This window comes from Zingiber officinale, chromosome 2B, assembly GCF_018446385.1.
Source record: "Zingiber officinale cultivar Zhangliang chromosome 2B, Zo_v1.1, whole genome shotgun sequence".
Lineage (NCBI taxonomy): Eukaryota > Viridiplantae > Streptophyta > Magnoliopsida > Zingiberales > Zingiberaceae > Zingiber > Zingiber officinale.
Genome location: NC_055989.1, coordinates 140,626,357 through 140,638,598, shown reverse-complemented (window position 1 = coordinate 140,638,598; position 12,242 = coordinate 140,626,357). Strand labels below are relative to the sequence as shown.

Genomic DNA, 12,242 nt, shown 5'->3' with positions numbered 1-12,242 from the left:
TGTATTCACAAAAGTTTGATGAATAGTATTATTAGTTATTACCGCTCGGATGATCAAAGTGTAGTTGTGAGAGATCTCTACTCCCTCTAGGTCCTGAGGGCCCAAATTGATCTCTGGTCTCTCGGCCTTCTCCTTACTGCATCTCATAGCATGTATCTCTAATCATTGGACATGCGACTTCCTCTCTCTATTGGAATTACCGTCGGTTGGCCACTTGACAATCATTCCAATTTCTCTTTAGGCCGCATTGCTCCGATTTTCCTCCTCCCGAGCTGAAGGTCGAGCCCGCTCAACAGAAGCCCGGGCGGGACTTGCATTACCTCTTCGTTGAGGTTGGCGTTGACATTTCTCGGTTGTCAATCTTTCTTCTTCCCGTCGTCCGTCTGATCAGCGTCAATGATGTCGATCAGGAGAGGGTGAAAGACGGCGATATCCTAGAAGAGCTTGTCAGCTTGAAACTGGCCTCAAGTAGTAGCAGTCCTGGGTATTATGTATCGCCGAATAATGGTAGGAGCAGAACAATAGTGTCCACGACTTGCTTTTTGCAGTTCAGCCATTCTGTTTCCACGTGCTACACAGCATGGGCTCGAGGCTTCTGGTGTAGCTGTGTTACTCCTGCTCGGGGGATCTTTGGTGGTTGATGGCTACTGGTCGGTCGTCATTCAAGGGTGACAGTATGTTCAGCGAGCACTTCCTTCCTTCATGTCGCTTGGGTCTCCTCCATGTTGATGTATTCATTGGTGCACCTGAGCAGGTGGTTGAAGTGTTTTGGCAGCTTCCAGATGAGTGAGTGAAAGAATTCACCTTTGGTAAGCCCTTGCAAGAAGGCACTTACCAATATATCCAGGGTGATCGATGGGATATTCATGGCCACTTGGTTGAACCTCTTGATGTAGACTCTCAATGTATCCTTGGGTCCTTGCTTCACAGCGAACAAATTGACATTTATCTTCTAGTAACGACTACCGCTGGCAAAATGATGCCGAAACACCGCTCAAAAGTCCTTAAAGCTATGAATTGATCTGATCGACAGACGTCTAAACCATCTTCATGCTAATCTAGAAAGGGTGGTGAGAAAGACTCGACACTTCACTCAATCGGTGTACTGATGGAGCATGGCCGTGTTGTCAAACTTGATCAGATGGTTCTCTGGGTTGGTTGTCCCATTATACTCCCTGATCGTCAAGGGCATGTAATGTCATGGTAGTGAGTCATCCAGAATTCCCTAAGAGAATTGTCTTTTGATCCATTCGGGGGAATCATCGATCTTGGTGCCTTTCCCTTCCATCAATCCTGGGTAGACGCATCATCCAAGGAGGATCCTTGCTCTCTATCCGCTCGGCCTTGTTCCTCTGAAGGTGTGTGGAACAACGCTTGGTGAAAGGGGATCAACGCATTTGGTTCATCCCCATATGTGTCAGTCGGCTTCTTGTTTGGCCCCAGAGCAGATATATTTTCTGCTCGATCTTTATAGTTGGCCTGTAGTCTCATTGCTAACATCATGGGTTCATTTGCTTGGTACTCGGCCATCGCTTGTTGTTGCTGCTCCACCATCTTGGCTGCCCGTGCTTGTATCAATATGTCCAATTCTTCCTTCGTCAATGTCATAGTCGTAAGTCATCCAGCCTTCTCCATCTTCATATCTTGGATACAGGTTAAGTTCTCACATATGGTGTCAATATCATCCTGTCAGAAAATGATGAAGATAACTGGCTAAGGATGTGGCTCAGTAGTTAACCTTGTGAAAACTTCGCTCCGTTCTGCAAAACCAAGAACGTCAGTGCTAGGCCAGGGAAGAGGTCCCCAACGTTGGCCCTCCGATTCTCAAGTCAGTTACCAGAATAGTAGAATGACAACAAAGAATCGTAGCAACAACAGGAGACTAATCACAAATAATGCATACCTTCGTCGGTGCATAGACCCCCTCCTTTATATAGTGCTCTAGTAGCAGACATGCATGTTTCTCAAGGCATGTGCATGTTTTCTCAACTGTCCTATGAAAAGACACATTAGAAAAGTGTCTCTGATACTATTCCTTAACAAGGCATGCAAATCTCTGACATAACAGTGGAAGCTTTTGTCGTACGATTTGCCTATTGACTATACCCTACTGTTAGTAGCACTAACTCCTAAAAGGATACAATGAGCTAAGCAAGGGGTCACACTATTTGGTTGAGTGGGGGAGTCACTCGGCTGGGATTGCTCACCCGATCGATCTCAGCTGTACTTCTCCACGGTCGCTCGGCTCTGTAGGTTGTTCCTTGCCCCACCGGACATGTGGTCCGGTCGGACTAGCCCTTGTAGGGTTGTCACAGTTGTGAGTATCTAATGTCCTCTCTATAATCATCCTGGCTGGATGAGCGATCAGCTCAGATGAGCTTCCGGGTTGAATAGACCCTTCAGGCCCGCTCGACCCATTGCCACCCGTTCAACTAACTTGGTGACCAGGCAATTTCCTGCCTTTGATCACCTTGACTTTGACCTCCACGTCGGCTACTATTCTCACCTTTGACTCATACTTGGTGGGCTCCCTTTACCGCATCAGAGCTCAAGTTCAAAAATGGAGTGCCAAGATAGATTCGGATATAATATCCTAGCACCTCCACCATTCAGAATTGGTAGCTTCGATCTTTGAAAATCAAAGGTCAAAAAATTTTTCATGATCAAGATAGAGCAATGGTTTGCTCTAATAGAGGGATTTCAAACTTCAATTGATGGAAACAGAAAGCTCCTCAAGAAGAAGAAATAGGAGCACCAATAGTTATTAAGAGAAATTATCCCTAATGAATACCTAGAATACCCAAGGAGCACCAATAGGTTTTGACTTCCTAAGAGTGTATTCTTTACACCTTAAATGGGTTTATAGAGTATCAACTAAAATTAAAAAGGTAGTTAATCCAACCTTGGTAAAGTTGACACTTTAGGACATTTTCAAGGTATTATGACACCTTGAAAATGAAAGGTTTAATTTTTACTTTTAAAAGAGTAAGTAAAAATTTAAATATTTGAGCTTAATTAAATTGACACAAATATGATAAAAGTCAAAGAAATGTTAAGTTAGAATTTTGGCATTTTCTTGGGAGATAAGGGCAAACTTAGACTTATTTTTGAATTTAGCGATTAGTTAGTTATACTTAGATAGAAAATCTAGGTATTTTTCTTTATGTAAAAATTATCATGATTATGTGCCCTATTACATGTCATGACATCATTGCCTTTGCATTCATATTGTTATGAAAAATATCACATGTCATGTCATATATACATCATTTAGATATGATAGATTTCTTTTTGAAAATATGCATTTAATATATGTCATGATCATTTTATGCATAAATTTTAATTCCTTGTAATTAAGGACAATGGAGTCAATTGACATTCTAAGTTGGATGATCAAAGTTTAAATGTCTAGTTAAAAATGCATGATCCCTTAGTTTTAGGAAAAATCTATTTTACATCTTACAAGACCATTGGTTTGACTTGTATGTACTTTTGAGACACATTAGATACAAGTGAGATATTCGGAGGATGAACAAAACTCAAGATGTTGATTTAGTGTATCTTTTTGGAGTTTTAATATCATCAAAATAATAGATTATGTGAAGTCAAATTATTAGGAAAGCTAATGTACAAGTCTTGTGCATTGAATCCAAAAAATATGGTTGAAAATTTATTTTAAAAAAATATTTCAAAATTATTTTGGAAAATCTTGGTGAAGTCTATCTTTTGATAGGAATCACCATTAATTAGTTTGATACAAAGTAGAGGGATACATTGAAATTTTTAATGATTTTTAATTTTTTATCAATCTTTGAAAATGGGAGGTATTTTCTTAGAAAACTATTTTTCTATGATAATATATGATATAAATAATGTCTACCCAAAGTTTCATGATTTTTAAAATTTTGAAGGATTATTTATGAGTTTCTAAAATTTGGTCTAAAATTGAAATCAGAAATTTAGTTATGGTAATCGATTACTACACCCTAATTGATTGGGGCAATCGATTGGAGTGAATTTCTGCAAGCACAGAGGTCCGCGGAATCAATCAAGTGATCGATTAAGTGGTACTAATTGATTAGAGCAATCGATTAGCATATGGTGATTGATTGAATCTCAATTTCAATCAATTAGGAGAGGTTGTAATCGATTGGTAGCAGAAACCAATCGATTGAGAATGCTAATTTTGATTGAAATGGTCTTATTTCAGTCCATTAAGTCACGTTTAGTCGAGTTAACTATCTCTAACCCTCCAAAGTGCATTGATAAGTATTTGAGGGTATTTTTCTTGATGAAAATAAGAAAGAAATGGTTAAAGGGGACTGATTTGGAGTTAAGGAGGAGGTTTAGTTTATATATTGAATTTTTAACCTCATAACTTCAATCTTGGATTTCCTAAAAGTTTAGATATTCCAAATCATTGTTGTTGCAATGAAAGAAATTTAGTGCATGGGGGGGGTCTTCCTTAAAGACATGATTTCGATTTTTTTAAGGACAAGGAGACAATGAAAGTTGGACACCTTTATTGCTACGGATAAATGCTAAAGGGTGAGCATACGATAAATGCTCAGGGGTGAGCATATGATACGATAAAAGGTATGAAACTTTCATCGGATTCCCTTTGAATGAATTGACTCTCAAGGTGAAGAGTTTTGATATGTGTCAAAAGGTGAAAAAATATACGATTTAAGTTAGAAACTCACGTTCATGCTTTGGAACGGGATGAAGAATAGAGTTGGGTAAATATGGGTTAGCCTAACTTAAATATTTTATCAAACATCAAAAAGAGAAAGATTGTTGGGAGATTATTAGTGCAATCGTCCTCGGGTCAAGGTTGACCAATTTAACTAAGCTCGAGTGGGTTCGAGTTTGAGTTTTGATATTTGGACAATATCAAATAGATCAAGGTTGACCGAATATTTGATGATACGTGAGACTGGAGTTAAGTAGGTCATAAAGTACTGGATACTAAATTGAAAAGTCCTAACTACGGTTAGATAAAGGAAGTCCAAATGGGTCAAGGAGGATCACACGTTGGCAAAGGAAAGTCTAAGTGGGTAAAGAAGGATCGCACATTAGCAAAAAAAAGTCCTAACTACGGTTAGGCAAAGGAAAGTCCAAGTGGATTAAGGAGAATCACATGTTAGCAAAAGAAAGTCCAAGTGAACAAAGGAGGATCGCACGTTGGCAAAAGAAAGTCCTAACTACGGTTAGGTAAAGGAAAGTCTAAGTGGGTCAAGAAGGACCGCACGTTGGCAAAGGAAAGTCCAAACTGCGGTTAGGCAAAGGAAAGTCTAAGTGGATCAAAGAGGACCGCATGTTGGCAAAAGAAAGTCCTAACTGCGATTAGACAAAGGAAAGTCTAAGTGGGTCAAGGAGGACCACATGTTTGCAAAGGAAAGTCTTAACTGAGGTTAGACAAAGGAAGTCCAAATGGGTCAAAGAGGACCACATATTGGTAAAGGAAAATCCTAACTACGGTTAAGCAAGAGAAAAATCTAAGTGAGTCAAGGAGGACTTCACTTGGTGATCGGAAGTCCAACAAGAAGTTGACAAAGTCTAAGTGGGTCAAAGGTTAATCAGACACTGGGTGGGGAGGCCCCAACAGGTCATGGTTGACTGGATATTAGGGAAGGGAACCCTAGACTTAAATCAAGTAAGTTAAGATTAGGCAATCGATTAGGACAATCAATTGGGCCGAGTCTAATCTATTAAGATAATCGATTAAGGCTACTCCAATCAATTAGGATGGATTTCTAATCGATTGGGAGCTTCACGAAGAAAAATCACGAAAACAATAGCTGAATTGATTAGCCCAATCAATTCAACCACTACTAATCAATTATGTCAATCGATTAGCTAGTGTTTTGTCCTGAGAAAGATGAATCGATTAAGGCAATCATCTTAATCAATAGGGCTAATCGATTAAGACCTTTTAACCAACAAACAGAAAATTATGGAATCGATTGGGTAATCGATTAAGATTCTCAGAATCAATTGAAATGACTCATCAATAGATTAGGGTTTGGAAAAAGAGTCGCTCTGCAAGTGTTCGAACAATCGACTGACATGATAATCGATTAGGGAAAACTTAATCGATTAGAGGCGTCGAGTGAACCCTAGAAAAATGTTTTTGCGAAGGTTTGAAGGCAATGCTCACACACATCTTAGTCGTTGGTTCTTGGGTGTTTGGGAGAATAGTGTTGCTGCATTTTCCATCACCAAGAGGCTATTCCAAGTAAAAAAAAACAAGCAAAGCAAAGGTTTATGTTATAAAGTCATTTTCGATTTCTTTGTAACCTAGTTTGTGTCTCTTGTTTGCATTTCTTGTATTCGAGCTTGTACAAGATTTCTTCACCTCCGGATTATTTTTGAAAAGAAGTATTTCTCATAGTAGAGTGTGTGTACTATATGAATCATTGGATTAGTCACCTCAAGAATATGGATATCAAGTAATTTTTTAATGTTAGCGATTACTTCGAGTTTTTCGCTATAACAAATCATCAACGAATCGATTGAAACTAATCACTCTTAGCTCCTAGAGTATCCTAACAATAGAGATGTTAGAACCCGACATAAACACCATAAATACCTTCAATGTACTACCATATTTCATTAGATGTTAACTTTTTATAAATTCAAATCTCCTAGATCCATTAATAAATTTTAGTCGGAATTACCTAGAAAATTTTAATTAGACTCATTCCAACTCATATGAATTTTTGTAATGTTTGGAGTCTAAATATATCTTCTTTACTAGTTTTAAAAAAATCAATATCACATTAGTATTGATGATGTTTGTATTTAAGTTATAGCGCTAGTTTAAAAAAATAATGTCATAACGGTACTGATGTGTTAGCTGTAGTGTCAATTTAAAAAAAAATAGCATCATAACAAAATATATACGTTAGAAAAGAAAGAGAAGAATAGCGATTGGATTGAAGGGTAAATTAGAAGTTAGGTGTGCCTCTCATAAATTCGAAAACTTTAACAGTGTCCTTTGGCAATTTACCTTTTTTATTATTATCAAAATAGTATATTTTATCTCTTTTTTTTTAAATATCGTTATTTTTAATAACTCGGTGTTTCATTTAAATTTTCTATTGATGACTTTACATATTAATTTAATGACACCCAATTATGTTATATTGAATCAAATCCGATAAAAAGACTTGATTAAAGTATTCATGGATTTAAATTATTAAATATGGATTTATACACGTACAACTTGTTAACCCGTAAATTGTTATTAATTGGGTTGATAATAGATTAAGTCCACCGTACAAGAGGACCTAATCCTCGGGATTTTAATAGATCTCCACGCCTCCAATGGTAAGGAGAATACGACACCATCATCCTAGGAAGATCCGTTCCATTACATCTTTGTATGATCGCCGAATTTTACAATCAGTTTGTTTTCATATTATCATTAGTTTTATGTTTGTCTGTTGTAAAATCGATGAAACTAGATTTTAGGCGTCAATCTGTTTTCTATTCATAGAATACTATAATATAGAGCTACCTAAAAATATAATTTAAATATTATAATAATTACTATTAATAACTGTAATATAATATTTATTAAAAATATTAACGTATTATATGAGTTATAGTTTTTTACCAAACCATGTATTAAAATTTTTGAATATTCAAATCACATATTAAATTTTAAAATTATCTAATCATATATTTAATTTTATTTTTTGTCGCTTGTTACTATTTCCAGACGACTATTATAATTATAGCAGTTAAATCGAATTAATTTTACTGCTTAAAAAAATTGATCGATTCATATTAAAAAATTACTATTCTCAATATGGTAAGTTAAATTGATGTTTAAAGATATTTAAATAAGAGTTCAGATTTTATGTCCCGAACTTCCATGTCCTGATGTCCTCTCGTTCGATCGTCGATCGAACGGTGGCATCCTTGAGATGTGTGCGACATCCTCGTGATGTGCATGACATCCTTGAGATCCGATCTGGCTCATCCAATTAGTGAGCGGGACAGATAGGACACGGGAGTTCGGGACAGAAGATCCAAACTCTTTATATAATCATAAGAACTAGACAAACATATATAATCTGTTTCATATTATTCCGACTTCTCTAAGTTCAATAGTCGATTTTAGCCTAAATCCACTAATAAACTTAGAAAACTCAGAATGATATAAAATTAAATCCTATGTGTTCTTCTGATTCTATGTGTTTATCTAGTTTTTATGATTATATAAATGTCCTTAAATATCAATTTGACATTTTATATTGAGAGTAATAATTTTTAAAATACGAATGTATTTAAAACAAAATCAAATTCGTATTTAAAAATCACCGCTCATGAAATTGATTTTTGAAAATATAAATATAATCATAAAAACTAAACGAGCTCATAGAACTTAGTTTCACATTATTTCAAACTCTCTAGATTCATCAATTAATTTTAGTTGAATTAACATAAAGAAAACGATTGATAGACGTAGAGAGTTTGGAAAAATATGAAACCAGAACATATATATTTGTCTTAGTTCCTAATTATATAAATACCCTTGAACATTAATTTGACCTATTATATATTGAAAGCAGTGATTTTTTAAACGTGAATATATTTTAAAATCTAATTCGTGTTCAAAAAATCACTCCTTTTAATATATTAGGTCAAATTAATTTTTGATATAAGAATTTAATTATAAGAACTAAACGAACTCATAGGACCTAGTTTCAAGTCATTTCGAGCCCTCTGGATTTATCAATCGATTTTAGTCGAATGAATCTAAAGAGTTTCGACTAAAATTCGTTGATAGATCTAGAGACTCGGAATGACATGAAACTAGGTCTTATAAATTTTTTTAATTTTTTTTATTATATTTATATGCTCAAATATTAATTTAATATAATATATTATGAGCAATAAATTTTTGAACTCATATTAATTTTTAGAGCACATTCATATATAAAATATCATTACTTCAAATATAATAGGTTTAAATATCATTACTTAGGTCAAATTGATATTTAAAGATATTTATATAATAAAAAAATTAGATGAATACATAAAAATTAATTAATTTTATATATTCTAATTTTTCTACTTCAATCAAAATGTACTGATAAATTTAAAAAATTCGGAATGACTCTTTTAATTATATAAATATTTTTAAATATTAATTTGATCCATTATAATGGGAAATAATATTTTAAACCTGAATCGACCAATTTCTTTAAATCCATCAAATTAACCGATTTGGGCAGTCCATTGGAAATAATAGGAGAAATATTATAGAAAATTTTCTACTGGGTTACTAGAAAGTAGCAGACAGTAAGGATGTATTTGATTCAAGTTATCATATATAATCTTAGTTATGTGATTATCAGTTAATCATATAATCAAGGTTATGGGGAATAAAAGATAATCAAATGTTGTTTGGTTCAATCTAGGTAATGCAACAAAAACATGTTTGTTTGAAGGTTTTAATGAATAACCTAGTTTAATATTTTACTAGATTACCCTTAGTTACAAAATCAACTATATATAATAATAATAATAATAATATTATTATTATTATTATTATTATTATTATTTAAACTCTATTATATTTTACTATATTTTCATGTTTTTTATTTTTATATATATATATATATATATTTTTTTTTTTTTTATGTTTTTTAATTTTTATTTTTTAAGTTTTTTTTTTAATGTTTTTTTTACATTTTTCAATTTTTTTTAATGTTTTTAACATTTTTTTATTATTTTTTACGTTTTTTTCTATATTTTTTTGTATTTTTTTAAATTTTTAATGTTTTTTGTATTTTTTTTTTATTTTTTTTTGTTTTTTTTTGTATTTTTTTTTATTCTTTAATGTTTTTTCTATTTTTATTTTTTAAAATTTTTATACCATTTTTTATTTTTTTTATTATTTTTTAATGATTTTTTAAAAAAAAAATTATATTTTTTAAATTTTATTTTATTTTTTATATTTTTTCTTTACATTTTACTTTTTTCATATTTTTCTTTTATTCGAGGGTATTTTGGATAAAAAAAATCTCAATTTTCTGAAGTTTTTCGATTCCTGGTTGCATGCCCCTTTTGCTGACGTGTCGGGAATGGAGCATTACTCAGGAATCATCGATTACCTAAACTAAACAGGATTTTTATTGATAACTTTGAATGGATAATCAAGGTTATAAAGGATAACCCCCAATTAAACGCACCCTAAGTGTTATCATATAAATTATTAACATTAATGGGAGTCGGAATAAATTGTGAAGGCAGGATGGATTGAATTTGCTTTGATAATAAATAAAATAAATTTATTTTCCAATTCCAATAAAAGAGAATGTCTTTTGATTTTTTTTTACCCTTTCTATTTTAGACACCAACCATACTAAATCCATCTTCTTTCTGTTTCTCTCCCTTTTCTCCGCTGTCTTCTTCATCGTTTCTTTTGCTCCACCAACAATAAATACATCTAATAATTTTAATTAAAATGGTTATATAATAATCTAATAGTTTTGAATTTTAAGGGAAAAGATCTCATGTAGGAGTTTTTTTAGTCTCGAGTAAATAATTTCATATAACAATTAAAGTTACTATACAATTAAATTTAGGTCGTTTGATCACTTTAATAGAATAAAAAAGATTTAATAACGTCTCAAAATGCATTTATATATAATAATTGGTATTTTATGTTTCTATTCTCGGAGTAAATAAAGAGAGATCAAGGAGAAAAGATTTGTTGGTGGCGGTGGAACACAGAAGAAGGACAAACACTTTTATTGGTGGAGCAGAGAAAGAGGAACGATTAGCAAGAATAAGAGGAAGAACAAAATAGATTGACATCGTCTACAGAAAAGCGAAAGAGCGTCTAAAAACAACGTTTTCAATCAAACCGAAACCGAGGAAGGAGGAGAATATTGCATGTAAAACAAGTTCACTGATTGATGAACATGTCGTGACAAGGAGTGACAACTGGCCTCCACAAACAATCGATTGTTTCATGCTAATCGCCGTCCTCACCTAAACCTTGGCTGCTACGCACAGTCCAAACAGATACAAAACCAAAAGAGAAAAGAAAAAAAAAACGAAGACAGTCGACAGATTCCCATCTAACGATGCGCCGGTGAGCCTGATCTGATTATTACCGTGGTCGCTGTGCCAGCCAGGCGCTACACGGCTTCTTGATGTTGGTGCTGCTGGGAAATGAGGGAGGCGACTCGCTTGCAGGCCATGATGGGTTCGCCGGAGAGGGCGACCACCGGCAGATTGTCGCAGTTGCAGACCTCGATCATGAAGCCGTCCGGGTCGTGGAAGAAGAGCTGGTCCACGTAGATCCCGCACTCCTCGACGCGGCACTGGATGTACGGTATCTCCAGCTCCTTCAGTTTCTTCTCCACCAACGCCAAGCTCTCGCACTACACCGTTCATTAAATGTTCCCTAATCAATTTTACACTGTCACCGAGCGACGCGAAGGACGAGGAGACGTTACCTGGAAGGAGATGTGGTTATCCTTGGGATTGATCTCCCTCTTCTTGGGCATCTTCTCAGGGTCCTCGCTCCGAAGCAAGTGGATGCCGATTCCGTAGTTGAATAACCTGAATGCGTGCGTGAAGATGGTAGGGGAAAAAAACAGAGTGGGAAACGAGGAGTAGCGGAGGAGCGAAAGAAATACCAGGCGCCATCGAAGGTGAAGGAGCCGGGGCGGCGGATGGGGAGGAAGCCGAGTATGTTTTGGTAGAAATCGAGCGACGCCTCCACCGATCTGCAAACGATGGAGATGTGGTTCAAGGAAGCCAGCGGCAGAGCTCCATCCCTACTGTTATTCAACATTTTTGTATGCAAATGATGAACGCGAATTACCTTCTCTTGCCTCTATCGATTTACAAGCAAAAAAAGGAAAGCAGGGTAGGAAGGAAAAAGCAGAGGAGGAGAAAGGATGAAGATGGAAACGGAGGAGGAGGCTGAAGCAGGTGTTAATGGACGATGAGAAGGAACATAAATAGGCGAGGTGAGGCGGTGAGGTGACGTTACGTGTCGCCCACGTGACTAGCGTGCGTGTATACGAATCGATTATTTCAATATTCATGTTGATAAATACCGCGTGCGTGGTGATGAGTCACAGCCATGGATTGCTGAGCTGGGAGCGATATATGCGGCAAGGAAAATGTTCGATTTTTTGGATGATTTATTTTCCAATTTAGCAAAAAGAAAAAAAAAATCTTCATTCATGTTATTTTTATTTGCAAAT

The 12,242-nt window shown here is 35.0% G+C and overlaps 1 protein-coding gene across 1 annotated transcript; it reads right to left on the bottom strand.

The window, feature by feature from the left end:
- Positions 1–10,910: 10,910 nt before the first annotated feature.
- Positions 10,911–11,956, bottom strand: LOC122047472. Its single transcript, XM_042608801.1, has 3 exons — positions 11,667–11,956; positions 11,484–11,589; positions 10,911–11,408 (listed from the first exon to the last, which is right to left on the bottom strand). The coding sequence occupies exons 1-3, from the start codon at positions 11,822–11,824 to the stop codon at positions 11,163–11,165; spliced, it is 510 nt and encodes a 169-aa protein (XP_042464735.1). The 5' UTR covers positions 11,825–11,956; the 3' UTR covers positions 10,911–11,162.
- Positions 11,957–12,242: the final 286 nt, after the last annotated feature.